At 49.8% G+C, this 22947-nt stretch overlaps 2 protein-coding genes across 3 annotated transcripts in view; both read right to left on the bottom strand.

The window, feature by feature from the left end:
• The window catches only part of MASP2 (MBL associated serine protease 2), a 50164-nt gene extending 33188 nt beyond the window's left edge, over positions 1–16976 (bottom strand). Inside the window, exon 1 of one of the 2 annotated variants that reach the window (XM_038376629.2) lies at positions 16784–16976. The gene's annotated coding sequence lies outside the window, so the exon portion shown is untranslated. Of the gene's footprint in view, positions 1–15942; positions 16047–16783 lie in introns of those variants that run through there. The other variant, XM_038376631.2, reaches the window with a different exon arrangement.
• A 1167-nt stretch (positions 16977–18143) lies between these two features.
• Positions 18144–22122, bottom strand: LOC119845153 (somatostatin-2-like). Its single transcript, XM_038377031.2, has 2 exons — positions 21922–22122; positions 18144–18446 (listed from the first exon to the last, which is right to left on the bottom strand). Exons 1-2 carry the CDS (start codon positions 22021–22023, stop codon positions 18234–18236), a joined length of 315 nt encoding a protein of 104 aa, XP_038232959.1. The 5' UTR covers positions 22024–22122; the 3' UTR covers positions 18144–18233.
• Positions 22123–22947: the final 825 nt, after the last annotated feature.

The raw sequence follows: 22947 nt of genomic DNA, 5'->3' as shown, positions 1-22947 counted from the left end.
GCCTGGCCTTCTCATTGCATTTTCCACGTGCATTCAGTCCTATGCTTGTCCAGGCTGCTTTTCCAGTGTACTTGTATCGCGGCTCATCCTCTCCTCTCCCTCATTAAAAACTATGACACATAGGCAGCTGGTTTCTGCACAAGCAGGCAGGTTCAAACGGGAGGGGAAGAGGCATCTCATATGCTTACCATGCCGACCAGATAGATCGGAGCCTCATACACATCCTGCATCACCCAAATGCATATAGCCTCTTTGGGTAGAAGAGAGCTCCTGGAATACTTCTTGAGCCACCCCAGAACTGACAGCATCACAGGAGGGAGTTAGGCTTAAAAGGGAGATGTATGTAACCATCCTCTGCCACAGAAACCTAAGGGCATGGGGTTTTTCTCATTGCTTTCTTGTGCTCCGTTTGTTCATCTGTCTGTATCCACGTGTCTTATCATTAGAGTGTTAAGCCAAGGGTGGGCAAACTACGGCCCATGGGCCATGTCCGGCCCGTCAGAACTCTTAATTTGGCCGTTGAGCTCCTGCCGGGTAGCAGGGTCAGGGGCTTGCCCTGCTCCAGCGCCAGCCAAGGAGCATGGTCGGGGGCTTTCCGCATGGCTCCCGGAAGCAGCAGCATGTCCCCTCTCCGGCTCCTACGCATAAGGGCAGCCAGGGGGTTCCACATGCTGCACCTGCCCCAAGCACTGCCCCCGCAACTCCCATTGAGCAGGAACCACGGCCAATGGGAGTTGCAGGGGCAGCGCCTATGGATGGGGCAGTGCACAAAGCTGCCTAGCCAGCACTGCACCACCGCATAGGAGCTGGAGGGGGGCATGCTGCTGCTTTCAGGAGTGGCGCCTGCGGAAGGGGCAGTGCACAGAGCTACCTGGCTGTGCAGAAGCCTGAGGGGGCACATGCCACTGCTTCCGGGAGCTGCTTGAGGTAAGCACTGCCCAAAGCCTGCACCCCTGAGTCCCCCCCTCGCCACAACCCCCTGCCCCGGGCTGATCCCCCTCCCACCCTCCAAACCCCTCAGTCCCAGCCTGGAGCACCCTCCTACACCCCAAACGCCTCATCCCCAGCCCCCCAGAGCCTGCACCCCCAGCCGGAGCCCTCAACCCCCCCTGCGCCCCAGCCCCAACCCTGATCCCCCTCCTGCCCTCTGAACCCCTTGGTCTCAGCCCAGAGCACCCTCCTGCATCCCAAATCCCTCATCCCCACCCCAGAGCCAGCTCCTTTGTATTTATGGAATCCAGCTTTGCATTAAACCTTAAAATATGGAAACCATAATTTCGCTGTTCACCAATGGGGCCCACCAGAGGCCTCAAAAGGGTATGGAGTTAAGGGTCTCATTAGGGGCCAGAAACAGGGTTGCCCTGTTTCTATCTGTGACATCTCATTTACTAGGAAATCTCCCTTCCTGAAGGTGTTCAGTGGTAATTATATGTCTCTGAACAATGGAGGCAAGGGACTCGGGAAAACAATTCCTCTCGAATCCTTCAGCTTTCATTACAGTTCTCCTTACAAACGCCAGCTCTGATTTACAGCCCGCGAGGGCCTGCAATCAGATCTCACCAGCTGCCAAAGCAGGACTGACAGAAGCATGAAACTTATTAACCCACACTTCAATCTTTCCAGATCCTGGGCATTGAAAGAGATCCCAGGGCTGGGCTGCTCCAAACATGAGCAGACAATTGTGCTGTAGCCACTTGCGGGTGGTGCGGATATTTAAACCTGAGCTGCCCTGTCTCTGTCTGAAGACTGCAAAGGGGCAGTAACTTGCAGGCAGTCTTGCCTTGTGCTCAGAGCAGGGGACTAGGCACCAAGACTTCTCAGGGCCTATTCCTGAACGTAACCACTCCATGGCTGCGTGAACTTGGATAAGTCACTTCATCTCTCTCATGTGGTTTGGCCAGCTGTAAAATGGGGATAATCAAACTTGCCTGCCACACAGGGGCACTGCAAGGCTGAATTAATCAAATTCTATAGTGCTCCCCCAAGATCACTGCATGAAAGGTGCTATTCATATTGCAGAAGTGAAAAAAATATTGTTATAAATTCCTATGCTATAAAACAAGACAGACATGCATCTGGTAATCCCCAGGCCCCACCAAGCAGTCACGCGCGACAACACACAAACGTAGGGTAATCTCACAATGTGCCACACTCTGTGGATGTCAACACTGCAATCGGAGATGTGATTGCAGCCCATGTAGACGTGCCCTAGCCGGCTGTGTAACAATCAAAGATCAAAGCTAGCTCAAGTAACAATTGCAATGAAGCTGCGATGGCATGGGGGGTGGGCTGCTTGAGTATGTACCCAGGGTCCCGAACAGACAGAGCTGGCTTGATCTGCAGCAAAATTAGCTTGTGTATGCCTAGAGGTGCTGCAATCACACCTCTCAATTGCAGTGTAGACATATCCTCATGCATTGCAGTACACATCTATGTGTCACGCCCCATTCAGATTCCTTGGCAATAAAAGGAGTACTTGTGGCACCTTAGAGACTAACAAATTTATTAGAGCATAAGCTTTCGTGAGCTACAGCTCACTTCATCGGATGCATACAGTGGAAAATATAGTGGAGAGGTTTTATATACACAGAAAACATGAAACAATGGTTGTTACCTCTTACGACTACAATAAACACCTGCTGAAGTGAAGAAACAGATTGACAGAGCCAGAAGAGTACCCAGAAGTCACCTGCTACAGGACAGGCCCAACAAAGAAAATAACATAACGCCACTAGCCATCACCTTCAGCCCCCAACTAAAACCTCTCCAATGCATCATCAAGGATCTACAACCTATCCTGAAGGACGACCTGTCAATCTCACAGGTCTTGGGAGACAGGCCAGTCCTTGCTTACAGACAGCCCCTTCCCCCCCCCCAACCTGAAGCAAATACTCACCAGCAACCACACAACAAAAACAGAAAAGGAGTACTTGTGGCACCTTAGAGACTAACAAATTTATTAGAGCATAAGCTTTCGTGAGCTACAGCTCACTTCATTGGATGCATTTGGTGGAATTTTCCACCAAATGCATCCGATGAAGTGAGCTGTAGCTCACGAAAGCTTATGCTCTAATAAATTTGTTAGTCTCTAAGGTGCCACAAGTACTCCTTTTCTGTTTGCGAATACAGACTAACATGGCTGCTGCTCTGAAACAACAAAAAAACTAACCCAGGAACCTATCCTTGCAACAAAGCCTGTTGCCAACTGTGTCCACATATCTGTTAAGGGGACACCATAAAAGGGCCTAATCACATCAGCCACACTATCAGAGGCTCGTTCACCTGCGCATCTACCAATGTGATATATGCCATCATGTGCCAGCAATGCCCCTCTGCCATGTACATTGGCCAAACTGGACAGTCTCTATGTAAAAGAATAAATGGACACAAATCAGACGACAAGAATTATAACATTCAAAAACCAGTCGGAGAACACTTCAATCTCTTTGGTCACTCGATTACCCCCCACTGTTCCTCAGATGTTCTAGTCAACTGCTGGAAATGGCCCACCTTGATCATCATTACAAAAGGTTTCCTCCCCCCCACCCCGCTCTCCTGCTGGTAATAGCTCACCTTAAATGATCACTTAGGTGCCACTGATTCTTGGGGCTAACTCACAGTCTTCTCAGTATTTAAGAAGCATTTAGGGCCGGCTCCTCACTGGGGCATTTAGACTCCTAACTTCCATTGAAATCAGTGTCTCAAGGACGCCTCCTGGAAACCTTTGCCAAATACACTATCCACTGATCACTCTCGTTACAGTGTGTATGGTAACACCCATTGTTTCATGTTCTCTGTGTATATAAAATCTCCCCACTATATTTTCCACTGCATGCATCTGATGAAGTGAGCTGTAGCTCACGAAAGCTTATGCTCAAATAAATGTGTTAGTCTCTAAGGTGCCACAAGTCCTCCTTTTCTTTTTGCGGATACAGGCTAACACAGCTGCTACTCTGAAACTTGGCAATAAAGTGACACTCCTCTCTCCTCTCCAGAAGGGAGATGCCACTGCTGGCCTTTTTGCTCACTTGTTTTCTCCCACCGCCCCGCACACCCTCACCCTACAGCATGCTAGGCCACTCACGGGCACTGAACAGATTTGTGTTATCCTTCTCGGAAGAGAAATCAGGAGGCACTTTCCAGCCTGCTGGCTCCCAGCAGCGGGTGAATTCTTCATTTCACAGACTGAGCCAAATACCACCTGGAAGCAGTGATTTCAAACCAAGAGATAGACACTCACTCCCTGCAGCGTTGGGCCACTAATTCCGTGTGCCCATGCCCTTTAGGCAGCTGCGGCTTCCCGCACGCACACCTGCACGTAAGCTTCTGGCTGGCTAGCTTTCCCCCGGGAGCCAATTTACTTCAGTGAATAGATTAGCAGCAGCAGAACAGGGGAAGAGGGAAAGTTTTCTTAGCACCACAGGCTCGTTCGTGGGCGTTTCTTTGCCCTGGTGCTTTCCGCAGGGACTCCCTGTGCAGAAACTTGTCCTAAAAGGGGGCGGGGCAGTGCAACCTGCAGTACAAAGGAAACAACATGCTAGCCCCTCTTCCTCCCTTTTCCATTCCATCACCCCAACGGCTGCCCTTAGCCTCGGCCAGGCCCACCGGCAAATGCAGACTGAGGCGTTCAAAGCCACCTAGGGAATTTGGACCTTCAGCTCCCATTAAAGTTTAAAATCTCAGCCACAGCTAAACCTACCAACCCTGCTATCCTCATGTAACCTATGGGCCACAGCCTGCCAAAACAGTGGGGACCAGTGCCCAGAAAAACAAGTTCTAAACCCCTCCTTCAGGCAACCAAGAAGCTCCCGGACCATATCTAGATATTACGTGCCAGGAGCAGTCAGCTTTCATGGCCACTCATCCTTGGCCTCTCTCTCGGTCAGGCCTGCTTATTAGTACCAGCTGAGAGGGCCTTTGTGATTCAGGTATCCATTTATTGAGCTGGATTGAGACCAACAAATTCATTCTACACAATGGCCAACTTTTATGCCACGACCACCCTGAGCAAGATTAGAACTAGTCATCTCAAATGAAGTGCATCCTATTTCAATACCAAGCCCCTGAGCCATCCAGTCCATCTGGCCTCTCCCCACCACCATCATGTTGTAATCAGCCACTGTACTGGAACTAGAAGCAAGAAGGCATTGACCCCTTAGATCCTCTTTCCTGAACTTGCCACTTTCAGAACCAAAATCCTTTCTCACAGGAAGAACAATGAACAATTCGTACCAAGTTTGGGTCCAAAAACTCAGCCACCTCACACTGTGGAAGTTTGCAATTCAATATGTCATGCATTTGCGTGCAAGGTTGGGGGATTATTTAAGTAAATAAATACAGTGAGAATTGTCTGTATTTCTGTCAGTTCCTACGTGCCTTTGTCTCCTTGGGTCAGGTCATGTGAGTCTGAAATGTTCTGTCAGCCTCCAACACAGTTTTAAGAGGCAGGAGGAGGACACGTTTGAAGACATTCATCTGGTCCACATAGGTCTCTGCAGAGCTCCCATCCTGGAACAAGCCAGCACCCTTTCAAGGCTATGAAAGGAGATATTAACAGGGAAACAAGAGCCGAGGCCGCTCCAGTGCTGTGGGAGCCTGCAGAGAGGAAAGCAGAAATAACGTGCAGCTGGCAAACAGGACTTGCCTCTAGCTAAGTTTCAGGTGACACAAGCAAGAAAAGCTCTGCACAGGTACCAAAACCAACCCTTTAGGAATGCACGGGTCTGCCCTCTAAAGAGACGCATGATTTAGTGGCCTGACTGCCCAGAGACCTGGGTTCTATTTCCATCTCTGCCACAAAGGGTGTGTCTACCTAGGGAAACTAACTGGAACAGCTTTTGCCGGAGAGCTCCCAAGTGGACACTTTATTCTGGAATAATTACTCCACTTTGGAAGCATGTCATTCTGGAATACAAGTGACTTTTTCTGGAATTTTTCTGAAATAGCATATCCACGTGGGGAGCTATTCTAGAAAAGATATTCCAGTCAATTTCCCCATGCAGACAAGCCCTAATTTGCTGTGTGACCGTGGGCGAGTCATTTCACCTCTCTGTGCTCTTATTATCTATCCCTTTCTTAAATGATTCCCAACTTTCTGTCAAAAAAGAAAATATCATATTGCCTCTATATAAATCCATGGTACGCCCACATCTGGAATACCGCATGCAGATGTGGTTGCTCCATCTTAAAAAAATATATATATTGGAATTGGAAAAGGTTCAGAAAAGGGCAACAAAAATTATTAGAGGTATGGAATGGCTGCCATATGAGGAGAAATTAATAAGACTGGGACTTTTCAGCTTGGAAAAGAGACGACTAGGGGGGATGTGATTGAGGTCCATAAAAATCATGACTGGTGTGGAGAAAATAAATAAGGAAGTGTTATTTACTCCTTCTCATAACACAAGAACTAGGGGTCACCAAATGAAATTAATGGGCAGCAGGTTTAAAACAAACAAAATGAAGCATTTTTTTTTTTTCACACAACGCACAGTCAACCTGTGGAACTCCTTGCCAGAGGATGTCGTGAAGGCCAAGACTTTAACAGGGTTCAAAAAAAGAACTAGATAAATTCATGGAGGATAGGTTCATCAATGGCTATTAGCCAGGATGGGCAGGGATGGTGTCCCTAGCTTCTGTTTGCCAGAAGCTGGAAATGGGCAACAAGGCATGGATCACTTGATGATTACTTGTTCTGTTCATTCTCTCTGGGGCACCTAGCACTGGCCACTGTTGGAAGACAGGATACTGGGCTAGATGGACCTTTGGGCTGACCCAGTATGGCCATTCTCATGCACTCTAGCTTCTCCAAGCATGGAATGGAGAATAATAAGCCATGTCCACCTCTTTAAGGTTCTTTGAGATGCTAGAGCCATTCAGAGTCCCATTATCGTTCCTCCTCTCTCAGGTGCTTGCAGTGTATAGTATTTCGCACTGCAGGTTAACTGAAAGCACAGTACAAGGCACAATCTGCCCTTTCTGCCCATGCTACAAAAGCAAACCCACCAGTGCTACAATGCCTCATCAATTCTCCCCCAGCCCGGCCCACTTACATCCCTGAGAATTTTATCAGGGCTAGGCAAGGCTGTGGAGAAGCTATTGTTTCAGATGTTCTTTGAAGTTGTCAAAGGGTCGTTTGCATTCAGGAGTCTCCTGTGCTGTACGCTTCTTACCTGAATCTGCTATGCTACCTTTATAGTCAAGACAATATCTTTCTTTCATTTAAAGCCCTCTGTCGGGTATAAGGATGTATTCACAGTCTGCTGTTGCTGGGGGTCTGGTGAATAAAGTTGCTCGGAGGAGTAAGTGAAGACACAGCTTAAGAGCCCACTTCCCAAATGAAAGCCTTCACAGCTCAGATATGAGGTCAGAAAACTGAGAAACTCAACACGTATATAGCTAGCTAGAGAGTGAGTAATAAAGTGAGTGAACAAATGGGTTATTTGACCGTGTTATATTTCCACTTAAATGAAACTGAGTGAGGCAGAAAATTCACTAAGGTCATGAGAAGAAGCAAACTACGACCTTGTGGTTAGGGCAGGAGACTGGGCGTGAGGACTTGTAGGATCTATTCCCAGCCTCCATCTGTAAGATCAATGAAATAGGGACAATGATACAAATGAACCACGGCATGTTGTGAAGCTAAATTCATTAGTGCCTGTAAAGTGCCTTGAAATCCTCAGATGAAGGGTGCAAGATGCAGGTGTCTCATTAATAAATCCAGTTGGAGAGTGTGACCCAAAGACCTCTTGATGCCAACTGAGAGAGGGCACAGGTATCCCAGGGGTCATTGCAAAGTCTCTAATAAAAGCCTGTGTCATGCTGGTCCTCTTGATCATTGTGAGATGTATGTACAGATGATATTTAAGGAGTTATGTATCTCTACAAAAAATATCTTCTTCAGGTGTGTGTCAGCAGCAAAGGTGAAAAGCCACAAAGGAAGAAATGTTTTTATATATCTTACTATATGTCCCATTCTATGGATCTGATGAAGTGGGCTGTAGCCCACAAAAGCTTATGCTCTAATAAATTTGTTAGTTTCCTCCTGAAGGTCGAAACAGCAGCCTGGATTTCTACATAGACTGCTTCCGCCGACGTGCACGAGCTGAAATTGTGGAAAAGCAGCATCGCTTACCCCATAACCTCAGCCATGCAGAACACAGTGCCATCCACAGCCTCAGAAACAACTCTGACATCATAATCAAAAAGGCTGACAAAGGAGGTGCTGTCGTCATCATGAATAGGTCGGAGTATGAACAAGAGGCTACTAGGCAGCTCTCCAACACCACTTTCTACAAGCCATTACCCTCTGATCCCACTGAGAGTTACCAAAAGAAACTACAGCATTTGCTCAAGAAACTCCCTGAAAAAGCACAAGAACAAATCCGCACAGACACACCCCTGGAGCCCCGACCTGGGGTATTCTATCTGCTACCCAAGATCCATAAACCTGGAAATCCTGGACGCCCCATCATCTCAGGCATTGGCACCCTGACAGCAGGATTGTCTGGCTATGTAGACTCCCTCCTCAGGCCCTTCGTTACCAGCACTCCCAGCTATCTTCGAGACACCACCGATTTCCTGAGGAAACTACAGTCCATTGGTGATCTTCCTAAAAACACCATCCTAGCCACTATGGATGTAGAAGCCCTCTACACCAACATTCCACACAAAGATGGACTACAAGCCGTCAGGAACAGTATCCCCGATACTGTCACGGCTAACCTGGTGGCAGAACTTTGTGACTTTGTCCTGACCCATAACTATTTCACATTTGGTGACAATGTATACCTTCAAATCAGCGGCACTGCGATGGGTACCCGCATGGCCCCACAGTATGCCAACATTTTTATGGCTGACTTAGAACAACGCTTCCTCAGCTCTCGTCCCCTAATGCCCCTACTCTACTTGCGCTACATTGATGACATCTTCATCATCTGGACCCATGGAAAAGAAGCTCTTGAGGAATTCCACCATGATTTCAACAATTTCCATCCCACCATCAACCTCAGCCTGGACCAGTCCACACAAGAGATCCACTTCCTGGACACTACGGTGCTAATAAGCGATGGTCACATAAACACCACCCTATATCGGAAACCTACTGACCGCTATTCCTACCTACATGCCTCTAGCTTTCATCCAGATCATACCACTCGATCCATTGTCTACAGCCAAGCGCTACGATATAACCGCATTTGCTCCAACCCCTCAGACAGAGACAAACACCTACAAGATCTCTATCATGCATTCCTACAACTACAATACCCACCTGCTGAAGTGAAGAAACAGATTGACAGAGCCAGAAGAGTACCCAGAAGTCACCTACTACAGGACAGGCCCAACAAAGAAAACAACAGAACGCCACTAGCCATCACCTTCAGCCCCCAACTAAAACCTCTCCAACGCATCATCAAGGATCTACAACCTATCCTGAAGGACGAGCCATCGCTCTCTCAGATCTTGGGAGATAGACCAGTCCTTGCTTACAGACAGCCCCCCAATCTGAAGCAAATACTCACCAGCAACCACACACCACACAACAGAACCACTAACCCAGGAACCTATCCTTGCAACAAAGCCCGTTGCCAACTCTGTCCACATATCTATTCAGGGGATACCATCATAGGGCCTAATCACATCAGCCACACTATCAGAGGCTCGTTCACCTGCGCATCTACCAATGTGATATATGCCATCATGTGCCAGCAATGCCCCTCTGCCATGTACATTGGCCAAACTGGACAGTCTCTACGTAAAAGAATGAATGGACACAAATCAGACGTCAAGAATTATAACATTCAAAAACCAGTTGGAGAACACTTCAATCTCTCTGGTCACTCGATCACAGACCTAAGAGTGGCTATACTTCAACAAAAAAGCTTCAAAAACAGACTCCAAGGAGAGACTGCTGAATTGGAATTAATTTGCAAACTGGATACAATTAACTTAGGCTTGAATAGAGACTGGGAATGGATGAGTCATTACACAAAGTAAAACTATTTCCCCATGGTATTTCTCCCCCCCACCCCACCCCCCACTGTTCCTCTGATATTCTTGTTAACTGCTGGAATTAGCCTACCTGCTTGTCACCATGGAAGGTTTTCCTCCTTTCCCCCCCCTGCTGTGGGTGATGGCTTATCTTAAGTGATCACTCTCCTTACAGTGTGTATGATAAATCCATTGTTTCATGTTCTCTGTGTGTGTGTATATAAATCTCTCCTCTGTTTTTTCCACCAAATGCATCCGATGAAGTGAGCTGTAGCTCACGAAAGCTTATGCTCTAATAAATTCGTTAGTCTCTAAGGTGCCACAAGTACTCCTTTTCTTTTTAGTTTCTAAGGTGCCACAAGTACTCCTGTTCTTTTTGCGGATATAGACTAACAGAGCTGCTACTCTGAAACCAGTTTAACTATCTGTTTACATGTAAACGAAATATTCTATGGTTCACAATGGGCATCCATTCACAAGTCTGAGCCAAATGCTAATGAAGGATTGTGAAATCTTCAGAGAGAGAAAATTAACAGGAAGAAGTAAACAGCAGGAGTTATCCTGGGTCGGGGTAAGACAATGAACTCTTGAAACTACATCCAATGAAGTGAGCTGTAGCTCACAGAAAGCTTATGCTCAAATAAATTTGTTAGTCTCTAAGGTGCCACAAGTCCTCCTTTTCTATCTGGGGTAAAGATGAACCCATAGGTATTCCTTCAATCGGTGAAGACTAGCTGTCAGCAGGCTTGCTCTTATGAGAAGGGTCGCAACCAAACTGGCTGAAAAGGCTGAGGATAGACCGGGGGCGTGGGGGGGAAGCATCCTGTCAGAAACAGGAATACTTGGTTCGTTAAGTTTAGTCTCTAAAAAGCATGTTCTAATTTTCTTTTCTATGGAACCAGTTGTCTCCAGTATTCTCACTCACTATCACTTGACTCCCTGTTCTTTGATAATAAACATATTCTCGTTTTTGCTGTACATATACCTAAGTGCCGTTCCTGGAAGCTGCATTCTACAGTATTACTAGTAAGCTGTGGCGTACTGTGCCTTTGGGAGCTGTGAGCACTCAGGGGATAAAGGGTTGGACACAACAGGGAATGCTCCAAAGACTCGGGTGTCAGGGGGTTGACGATCACCAACCTGTGCAGAAAGAGCAAGGCCTGAGGAAGCCTGGAAGGCAGGGCTTTTGTGGCCAGAGGTTGGTGCAGTCAGGGAACTTACCGACGGAAGGCACAGACATGACTTCCTCACACTGAGAGCAGGAGGTGGTGAGGTGCCTCAAAGCCGTGGGTACCCTTGGGAAGTGACACCGCTCACGGAGTTCAAAAATGGAATCCATGGCTGTTGTATAGCTGGTTGTCCTTGTTCACTCCAGGTCCTCGCCCACTTCTCTCTGGCTGAACATATCCCCTCACTCTTGTTCCTATTCACTACCAGCCAGCCAGGGCTCTCTCTACCACATGGTCATTCCAATATCCTAGGGGAGTGGGAGGTTATTTATTCATGGTATGGCAGTTCTGAAAGCCATGTCCTTAGTATGCAGGTGAACCGCTCCACACAATACCAAAGCTCACCTGCAGATGTAGCGAAGGAAGTGCTAGAAGCCCAGTCACCTGAGCATCTAGCACTAGAGAACAGAGTGAGTATCAGTTCTGCATTGCCCAGGGGAGATGGACTTAACAATATACTTGGCACTTCTATGGCACTTTCTATCCATGATTCTCAAGGGGCTTTGCCACCACTGATGAATCTAGATCTACAGCCCTCTGTAAAAGCCTCAGTTTTCAAGAGTGGCCATGGATTCTGGTGAGCAGCTCAAGAAACTTTTGGGCTTGCTTTTCAGAGGGAATGAGCACCCACAGCTCCCATTGGAATCACTGGGAGCTGCAGGTGCCCAGTGCCTTTGGTGATGGGGGTAAGGGGATGGGGAAAAATACACAGTGGCCACTTCTGAAAAGCTTAGCCTAAGTGACTTGCCCAACGTCAAATGCACACATCTGTAGCAGATTCAGGAGCAGACCCCAGAACTCTGACCTGTAGTTAAGGCATTGGACTAGAAAGCACTCGCTTGTCTCCACTAGACTTTTTTTTTTTTTTAAACCTTAGTTAATTGGCAAAGGTTAGTCTGGATATGCCTCAAACCATGGTGCCCAGGTACAGTTGTGTGTAGCTTAGCATAGACTCCCTGCTAGCATCCACCACGTGTACAACCAATGACTTATCCCTCCAATAGTAGGGCCTTATCTTCACTGCTAAACAATGGTATATTTTTTACCTCAGGGAAACTAATGTGCATGAGCCAGCCCGAGATAAAAACCCCAGTGATGACAAGGCTCTCTTGTTTTACCTCACAGTAAACGAGACACGGTCAACCACAGTCAGGGGTATAGATGTTGGATCATATTAAAAAAGTTCTGTATTAAAATCACAAATGAGTTTGATTCCCCATAGTTTAAATTCCAGGGTATTACTAATTAAGAGGTCTCTTGGGTTTTGGTACTGTTTCTCCCTCTGTGTGTGAAACTTGCAAGCTGCTAATTGTGTTAGTACATTCTAAGACAGAGTCTGTTCTCAAAGCAATTCTTTGTAACAATTACAATTTGTGACAATTACTCCTCACACAGAGAGGGACTCAAAGCAATACTCTGTAACAACAGAAACAGCACCCAAAGACTCCCCGCCCTTTTGTTGTATTCATCTCGCTTTGTTAACAATTGTGATTAAAATAGAGATAGAGGATGTATGTGGATGGATGCTTGATGTGGATAATAACTGAATGATCAGGGAGGTGCCAGCCTAAGAATCCAGTGTCCATCAGATGAAGAAGGCGTCAAGTGGAAATAACTAGAGGACCCCTCGAGGGCAGACTGGAATCCACCCAACAGCCTCAAGAATGGGAGAACCAAAGAACAAGATAACATCTGGCAGCACGGAGACATCAGGAATGTGCCATCTGCTGATTGATTCAGCAACAGCATGATGAAGCAATTCCCATAGGCTGGCATAGGAAGAAATTCCTATAAAAATGGACTCTAGAAAGTGAGAACTTTGGGGTCTGATTCTGCAAACCAACTTCCAGGAGCATCAGATGAGCATCTGACAAGGCCCTGCTCCTTCCTCATGTCCAGGCCACCTGGCCAGTGGCTTGGCATGAGCAACTCTAAGGCTGGTAACTATGATAACAACCTTGCAGAACCTGTGTGTGTGTGTGTATGAATGAATGTGTGAATAAATATGAAATTGAATGAAATATTATAGCTATAACTAACTGCTTACTATAATTCTCTCTGTATTCACAATAAGTGTGGCATTTTTTCCTTTAATAAGATCCTGCTGGTTTTTATTTTATTGATATAACATAGAGCTGCCTAGTTCACCTCAAGGTAAAACAACAGTACCTTGTCTTCACTGGCGTTTTTATCTCACAGTAGCTCATGTACTTCAGTTACCCGGAGGTAAAAATACATCTTTAGCAGTAAAAACAAGATCTGTGGCTATAAATGTGGTCGCTATCATGTTTTCAAGACACTTCTTTCCTAGGGGTTGACAGACCCACAAAGGGCTCCCAGCGTCCGTCTAGGAGTCTGGCTTTTGTTTGTTGGGTTTTTTTTTTTTTTAAGTGAAGTGCCCAATCAGCCACGCAGACAACATTCAAAATAAAAACCCACTTAGAACCACTCACAGACCTCCCCATTCATCGATAACTAGCACATACCCCACCCCCACCATCTCCACCGGGGACCCAAGGCCACTGCCCCTCCCCAATCTTTTGACCTACCTTGAGGAAAATGCAAGAAAAAACAACATCCACACTGCAAGCTCAGATTTCAATGCTGGTGAGAGGTGCTTGCTTCACAGTCCTGGAGATTGGTAGCCTGTAGCCCAGTGGTTCTCAACCCACGGCCCAATCAGCACACAGCTGCAGCCCAGGTGAGGCGACATCCTCAGGGCCATAGAGGTAGTATATGTAATGTGGGCCACATCCACACAGAACACACAGAGAGCTGCATATGTGGCCCACAATAGTTGAGAACCACTTTTCTAGCCACAGCAGAGGCAGTGCAAGATCCCTCCTCAGCGCTCAGCCAGAGTGCCACAACCCAGCCCAGAAAGGCCCATCAGCAGCAATGAGAGAGGGAGCTCAACCTCCTGTCCTCAGCTTCACTACAGGATTAGGCTGTGACCATAAACATATTAACCTATAGGCCACTGAACAGTAGTATGTTGCAAGGCTTGAGACAATCTCTCTTAGGGGTTAGAATGAAACAGATTCTCCCACATCTGCCCGCAGGCTTCTTGCACCATCCTTTAAAGCACCTAGTGCTGACCGCTGCCAGAAAGAAGATTCGATGATTACACCTTGTGACCCCCTACTAAGTTGGGCTGGACTCATACTGGTAAGCAAGGGTAGGAAGGCTCCAGATCCCGTTGCTGAGTTCCCTACCACGGATCTGATTTTTTTCTTTAGGGAATGAGGAATAAAACAAGCTCCAAGACTCCAGCCACTCCCAGAAGCCAGACAAACACAGCCAGAAACTTCCATGGCAAACGAGGTGGAAAATTCAGCCTGACAGAGAGCGAAAAGGCAGAGATGAGCCTGCCCATCTGGATGCCAGAGTGGCTGTATCACTCATTACTCCAGGAGAGCGGGGGAGTTGGAAGCGTTACCATGCCTGGAAGAAGAAAATAGGCCGGGGGCTGATTTGACTGAAACACTGCTGAGAGCAGAATCCTCAGTGCCACTCATGTTCAAGAGCCAAAGCAAAGATTCTTATTGAAACAACCCATCTAATTCAGTGCTTCCTGGCTTCCGATGATGGCCCCTCTGACTTGGGTGCTGTCACCTCCCAGTGCTTGGTTCTCTTGATCCCATCATTCAGACCTGTGCAAAGAGGGTGTGAAGTTCTACCACCGGACAGGCAATGTGGCCTAGTGAACTAGGAGTCAGGAGACCTGGGCTCTATTTCTGTCTCTGCCACTGACTTGCTATGGGACCTTGGGCAAGTCACTTCCCCTCTTTCAGTCTCTATTTCCTTTCCCACACATTGTGCGTCTCATCTATTTAGCCTGTTAGTTCTTTGTGGCTGGGACTGTCACTGGGTGTTCATGCAGCATCTAGCACAGGGCAGCCTTGCTCTCATTTGGAGCCTCTAAGCTTTCACTTAATGCTACTACTGAGAATAACCGCGAATCTGAACAGCAGCATTTTATAGCCATTCTGCACCTGTGTCAGTTACTGCTTAGGTAGAAGGCAGGGGAGAATCAGGTCCCCACTGTCTGCTTTAGGGACCAACACCCATGCTGGACTTACCTCCGCCACTAGGACCAACCCGCCATTCAGCTGCATGCATTCTCTAACCCACCTTCCAAGCACAAGAGGGAGGATCAAAGTTAAACCAGCTCCCAGGCAGCAGGCCTCACCGGTCTCAGCTTGGCGAATTAGCACAGTTGCCCAGAACAGGAGCCGGAGCCTGTCTGGTTAGCCAGCCCATGGGCTGATCACAGAGCGCAAAGAGGCTCCCTTTATGGCCTATTACAACAATCTGTCACCCACTCACCTCCTCTTTTTGTCCTATGGCTGCAGGTGTTAACAGGTCACTCTACCTTGAATGGTCCCTTACAAGAGGGGTAGTCAACAAGCAGACCACAGGCCAAATCCAGATCACCATATGCTTTAAACAGACCCCAAAATCTTATTATCATCATTGTTATTTTGTCTTAATTCTCTGGAGTCTGGACCTGGACTGTACCTTGACCAAGAAACTTGGACCTTGACAAAAAATAATTGATTACCCCACCTTACAATATATGCTAACTACTTATGCTAAACAATCAGTTCCACTTTTCATTTTGCTCCAATGCTGGGAGTACCTTTCCCAGACCTGAAGAAGAGCTCTGAGTGGCTTGTCTCTCACCAACAGAAGTTGGTCCAGTAAAGGTCTTACCTCTCACCTAATATCCTGGGACTCACAGGGCTACAACCACACTGGACATAGCTCCCTCCTCGGACATTCCTTCTGCGAGGTTACAGCCATTTCTCCCTCAAGGAACTCTGGGCTCATGATGAGAGTATGAAAGGCAGGCAATTCTGCCCAGATGTCAGAGCACAGAGTGGGGAGGATGAAAGGTAAAAAAAATCACTCTGCTAAGCTGGTCGCTTTTCTCCTGAATCAAGGCAACTGGAGACGGCATGGGCTACCTGCAGGTCCTCCCCTAAACCCTGGAGGTATCGTCTTCACCGTGCACACAAGGCAGCGAGGGGCAGGATACCCTTCTGAAGCCATATACTGGTTGCTGCCCCCTAGCTCACGGCTGGGGTTCGTGAATCTCTAACATCAACAGACCCATCCCCAATTATAATGCGGGGCGCTCTTGACACTGTGGCATAACACCCATCGTGCCCCAAGGGCATGGCAAAAGGCCAGGGGAAGAGAATCATGGAGCATACGCCTCACCCCACCAGTCCTGGCTGGGGGAGGAATAGCTAGACTCACTGGCCTCCTCCAGGACAAACCCCCAGCGACCCCACCTGATGCTTTGGTGGGTAACAGGGCTATTGTGGTGCCCTCAGAAGAGACTGCTGTGCTTGTGTTTCTTGCAGCCACCTGGGTTGCAGAGTGAATTTTCCCTTTTCTGGGCCAACCAAGGTCAGGTCCCACACGGGTCAGGGACCCAGCTCTCCCTCCCACCACCAGCTTCCCCTCACCAGCAGGGCCAGATCTACTGAGTCTCACTGATGGGGCAATTAGAGTCATGCCCTTCTGGCATTCTCATTATGTGATTAGCCTCATACCTTGATATTTCCGCTCTTTCTCTTGCTCTTGGAAAGGCAGCCTGGCTGGGCAGGGTAAATGCCCACCTGACCAGGGCCTGGCTGAGTCTGGTCACAGCTGTGTCCCATTAGTGCCTTGTTAGGGCAGAGGCACTGTGTGCTTCCCCACACTCCCTTCCAGCAACCAGGAGCTCCCAGACCACTTGTGCCTCAGCAGGGCACATGGCCAGCATAGTAACTCTGCTCCAGTCCACTGGGCTCAATATAAAACTTGGCATGGAGCATCTGGGGAGAAGCCTGTATCTGGTTGCTCCAAAATCCTGGTTAGGAGTATAGAGGGGATTTCCCTAGACCATTATGCCTCAGCACACTGTCTTGCCTGAACTGGCCTCCAGTGGTATGAACTTCCTCCCAGCCAAGGCTCCAGCTTACTCTGGGCTTCCTCATGTGTGAGACACCTGTTCTCTTTTATGCCTGTTGATAAACTGTATAGTCAGTTGCTTGAGCACACTTTGGTTAGTTATGAAATATACTCAAGAGATCAACTAACCAATGTCAGTCTGGTTTATTACTATGATGCAGGAAAAAGGTTTTATATGATCCTAGTCTCCAAAGAGCAGTCCTGTTCCGTCATGTGACATTCACCTTACACAGAAGGCATGCTCCCTGAAGTTACATCCCTTTTTGTGCCAGTAAAAGATACTATATATGGCATCTGAAACTGGATTCAAGAAATCAGGTTTTTACCTTGTTAGTTGCTGGTACCTTGATGCACCCCTTTATCTTCTGTGCTGAACCCAGGTCATGATGCAACCTTATCTTTGTTCTGAACACTCCGGGTACCAAAGGGCATGGAGCCATCCCCTGGGCTTGTACCAGGGTAAATAGGTTTGTGAGGAGGGTAAACACCTTTCTGTTGCTGTTAGAAAACATTTATATCTCCTGATACTGACAGTTTTCCTATCTACTTAAGCCAAAGTTTACTTCTGCTAATGCAAGGTGTTATGGGATACTTAGCACAAGTCAACAGGATTATAATAAAAGTATAGGGCAATATGGGCTATATAATTGCTATATTAATGCTTAATAAAATGTATACTTAAATGCTTGGAATATATATTGTGGGTAGTATTATCAGCATAATATGTGTATGCTAGCCATTGTATATTAGTCAGCATGTCCTTTTCCCCCTAACACCTTTCAGGCCGAGTGTGTCAGAAGGTCCAGATGTGTGTGTGTGCATTTAGCTGCAGCAGGCACAAAGAAGTAGACACATGTTCCCAAGGTGCCTCTCAGCCATGCTTTATTTGTGAATGGAGTAATAAACAAACAGAAGTCAAATCATTTGAGGAAAACAGAAACCATTGACATATGGATGTTATTTACAATGCAGATACAGTTCTTGTGTTCTAAAGGGGCCAGGGAAAATCTGAGGGGGCCTGGATCCAGGGCTGATAGTTGGGCTTGGGGGTTAGCAGGAAGTGAAGGTTTTCCAGAAGAAGTTTTTACAGGGGGCTTTGCGGTCTCGCTGTGATAGCTGCCCCAAAGCCAGCCGCTCCTCTTCCCATTTGCTCTCTGGGGGCTCTTCAAAGTCAGTGGAAGCTGCCTCGCGCCCCGTGTCCATCCCATCCAGGAGACCCACCAGCATCTTCAGGATCATGTCCTTCCGAGTCTTGGTCTGCTCCTGCAAGTGGAAAGCACAAGAGAGATGATGCCATCTCCTTAGGTCCCTCTGCAGGTACTGGACTAATGCTCTCCAGTCTTCATCACAGACCCCAGCTCTAACCCTTATGACACTAGGCAATCCTGCAGTGCTAATCACCTCAGACTGGCCAATTTCATAGTGCTGAATGGGAGTCACTGGGGTCATCATGATGGGGGTGGGTTGAGGCAGAAAGGTGGGGACATTTGCCAGTCCCATTTGGCCTCCTCCTCTTCCCTGGTTCACATCTCTTGGCCTGTGAGCCAGCAGAGGGGAGGGGGACAGCATACAGAGGAGGAAAGGCTAGCACAGAGGCTCTGGCATGGAGCCCTGGATGGTTCACTGAAGTGACGGATTAGCCACTGGGCCAACGGGGCCCAAGCCCAGGGGCCCTGGCCAACTGGGGAGCCCTGGAAAAATGGGCAACCCCATGCCCCACCCACCCAGCGCTGCTCCTGCTCCCATACCCTGACCCCATTTCCTCAGCAAAAATGCGGCGGGGGGAGGACGGGACTGCAAGTGAAAGGAGTGGGGAGGGGCTCCCCATTTGCTCTGGCCCAGGGCCCCACAAATCCCTAATCTCCCTCTGGTTCTCTGCTCAGTGGTGAGAAAGCTGGGGTCTCATCTGAGATAGGGGGAGGCGGAAGAGGGGAACAGAGCCAGGATCCTAGTTCCCTTGGTTCCCTCTCCCTCACCAAAGGTTCCTGGCCTGAGGGCTCTCAGCACCTGTACAGCACTTGATCTGCAGACTGGAGCTAGTAAATCTCCACCCTGTTCCCAGGGTAACAGGAAACAGTCATTACCACCACCACACAGGAGAGGAAACCGAGGCACAAGGGGGAATGATTTTCTCAATGTCACCCAGCAAGTCAATGACAGAGCTGAGATTAGAGCTCAGGAATTTCTGGTTCCCAGACCAAGCCTGCTCAATCTGGCCAGTTGGGTGGAGACAGCAGCAGTTGTGTGTCATTATAGCAGTGAACAAACTGGTTCACTCAGTTACAATACCCCTGCTCCTCCCACCCTCCCAAAACCCAGCTAGCTATAAATCCCACCGTTACTGTCTCCATTGCCTGGCAGTCCCAGCACCTACTTGGGAACAGCTATGAAGGGACACACAGTCCTGAGAAATATTATTAACATGGGGAAACTTCATGCTGAGACTCCTCTAGCCAACCATTTCCAGGAGGCCAGGGTTAAGGGTGAAGGAAGGAGGCAGCGGGGGCGGGGGCTGTAGCCCCAAATGGCTGGAAAAGCTACTTGGACCATGGAGACATGAAACAACCCACATTGCCTGCTTTCAAATAGCCTAGGGCCAGATTCTGATCTCAGTTACACCAGCCTTCATCCAGAGTAACCCAGCTCGGTTTCTTTACCCCCAGAAGAATCTCAGCGGTGGCTCCCCGCTGACGCTCCGGCTGTCCCCAGCCACGGACCCCTGGGCAAGGCTGTTCCCAGGGAGCGGCCATATTAATCGCCCAGATTCTTGAAGGAAACCTTTGTGGGTATTGACAGGGCTCTAATTATTTGCCCTTTAGACAGACGGGGAAACTGAGGCACATAGCTGCCTGCGGCCATGGCAAGGCCAGAAGCCGGGTGTCCCGACTTAGCCCCAGCCACAGAGGGGTGGGGGAGGCTGATTTCCCAAACCCTGCCCATCTGGCAACACCTGGGTCGCCGCTCCCTCGAGCCCTGAGCTGGGAAGCCAGCGCTCCAGCCACCTGCTGGGTGTCCCTGTTACCTGGGCACGGGGTGCCCGCCCTATCCGGGAGCCGGGCGAGACAAAGCCCTGGTTCCCTGGGCACTAGCGGAACCAGACCGCGCTGGAAGCCAGTGGCCACTGGCCCCAGCGAGGCTCCGGTGCCGGGGGAAGGGTCCTCAAAGCCGTCTTGCTCCAGCCCAGTCCGCTCGCCCCTTGCTCCCACCGATGTCCCGCTGGAGAGCTCCGAGCCGCTAGAGCTGGTTCTTGTTCGCGCCCCTGCAGCTGCTGGCTTCTCTGCACCGCTTCCACCAGGACATGGAGATACCCCGGCCGGTGTCTTCCTGTGCATTTGAGGGTGTATTTCATAACAGCTCATGCCTCAAACCCGGAGGTGCTTAGCCTGAGAAAGGGATCCGCATCTCTCTCCTCCGGCCACCAACCCATCCCTCCTACCGCGATCTACTCTCGAAGGGACTTTGGAAAGTTAGTAACTCTTCAGCTCCCTTCCAGCAGCGGCATTGGACCTGCCGCTGAGAACCCTTCCTCGCACTCATTTCCACTGAGCCGCTGGTGACTGGGCTTAGCCGCCTAACTCCGCGCTCTTCCCTTCTCCCTGCGGCTTAGACTTTGGATAAAAACGTGTCGGTCACAGAGAGGGTTAACCTGTCGTTGTGGTGAGAATCCGCAGAGGAAAGACACTGTGTCTCTCCCCCACCCCACACACACAAAGGGTTAAGGCCGATCTAAGGGCCGCTCGCTGATGGGATGCTGTCCCCAGCATCTCACTGTGTGCGTGTCTCTTCTTCGGTCTCCTCATTCGCTTACTCATGGAACGCGCGCCCCTCTCCAAAGCGTCCCAGAGCCCCTCTCCAAAGCATTAACATCGGACACTGATGGAGAACCACCTCTGAGGCTGAAAAAGCGACACCGGGGACTAGACACAGGCGCAAGAGGAGTTGGTGCCTTTACGGGGTCCCTTCCTTCCCCTTTTGGGCTGCGCCGAGGTTCCCAGGCTGGGAGGCGAATCTGCGAGCCGCGCTGCGGGGATGGACGCGCACCGGAGTGAGAGTTGCGCAGCCAGCTCGCACTCCGGCGCGCACAGGTGCAGGCTGGCGGAGTGCAGGACCGGGGCAGAGTCGTGGACACAGGCTGGGAGCACAGGGCAGAGGCTGTGTCGCGGTGGAGTGCCCCCTCCCGTTGGTTGTACCTCCTGGGGTTTATCTACCGCGGGAACTGACCGGCGGAGGGACTAGCGGTACTATCACACTGCTCCAGCTATGCTGGCGTCTCTCCCATGTGGACACTCTATTCCGGATCAAAGCGACTTTATTCTGGTGTGATTACTCCGCTTCTTATTTCTCGGTTACCTTCCTTCTTTCCTATTGCACCGGGTCCTTCCAGTATTCTTCCGCCCCCCCGGGGTCCTTTCTGGAGCAGGGACAGGAGTCCACTCTAGCCTTCTGTTCTCCTACACGCCCCTTCTCCTGCCCGGCTCCTTCTCGCTGGACTCCCCCAGCCAACCGCGTTTCCCCTCCCCTCCTTCCCCTCTCTCCCGTTTTAGTTTGCGGCTAGCACGGACTCTGCTTTCACGGCCCCTTCTGCGGTCTGCTCTCAGCCCTGGCCGCCTCCCCGCTAATCAGGTGCCCACCCCCACGCGCCGCAGCTCCGGAGGGTCCAGGAGCACAGAGCGCCCACCGGGGTGGACCCCGCGGTCCCCTCTGTCCTGCCTCCCGCCCCGGGGTGCGCGATACTCACTCTGCTGCTCGCCACGGCAGCTCTCTCCTCGCCGGGCAAGGCGCTGGCTCTCACGCTCCATACCACCAGCAGCACGGACACCAGGCTGGCCACCAGCTGCATGATGGATCGGCGGGGGCTGCAGCGGTGGATCGGGCACGGCTGGGCGGGGGGAGCTGTCTCTGGGCTCTGTTCTGCCACAGACAATGACTGCAGCCCCTTTTATAGCCCGCTCTGGAGCCCCGCAGGTGACGCAAACAATCCAGTCCCTATCAAAGGCAAATTAGACTTTGGAGGGGTGTCAACACTAGGCTGCTGGAGCTGGGCCCTTCAGCGCCCCGGGGCTTTCCAGGTGCCCCTGCTGCAGAGACATATATGGGGGGGAAGGGGAGGGAGCAGGGGGCTGGGACCAAAGTAACCCACCCTCCCACACCGTCAGGTCTGCAGCTGCCCCGTCTAGGTGGGCTGCTCCTGGTGTCCTGGACACTGCAGGCCAATGGCCCCTCCAGTCCTATAGCCTGTGGCCAATGCGGGATGCTGCAGAGGAAGGGGTCAAAGCCCCCTCTCCCATAGTTACAGATGGGCCTGGACCTGAATCCAAACAACCCCAAGTTCTTGAGATGGGGTTCAGATCTCTGCAGCTCAGCTCTGTGTCTCCCCACAGTGCAGCTCACTGGGTGATGCTGAGCTGCTCCCCACCGCCATTCTAGCACTTCTGGGTTCCAGGTGTCTGGAGAAGTCCCCAGTTCCAGACTGTAGCCTGGCAGAATGGATCCCAGCCCCACCCGGCTTGGGTTTCACAGTGCTAAAGAGAAAAGCAGAGGCCTAGCAGGGTTGGGCAGACTTGGAGCAGCTGTGCCTAGCTCATGGCACAATGACCCCTGCTTAAGGTTCCTTCTGTATCCCCCTTTCTCCCCGGTTCTGCCCTGCACAGCCCCTTTTCAAAAATCCGTTCAGAAGGTTTCTCCTGCCCAGACTGATGTCCTTGTAGCAAGAGGCTGTGGCCCAGCAGAAGGTTCTGTAAGGACATTGCAGCCTACCTCCCAC

Source organism: Dermochelys coriacea, chromosome 18, assembly GCF_009764565.3.
Source record: "Dermochelys coriacea isolate rDerCor1 chromosome 18, rDerCor1.pri.v4, whole genome shotgun sequence".
NCBI classification, from domain to species: domain Eukaryota; kingdom Metazoa; phylum Chordata; order Testudines; family Dermochelyidae; genus Dermochelys; species Dermochelys coriacea.
This window is presented reverse-complemented; position numbering and strand designations above follow the sequence as displayed.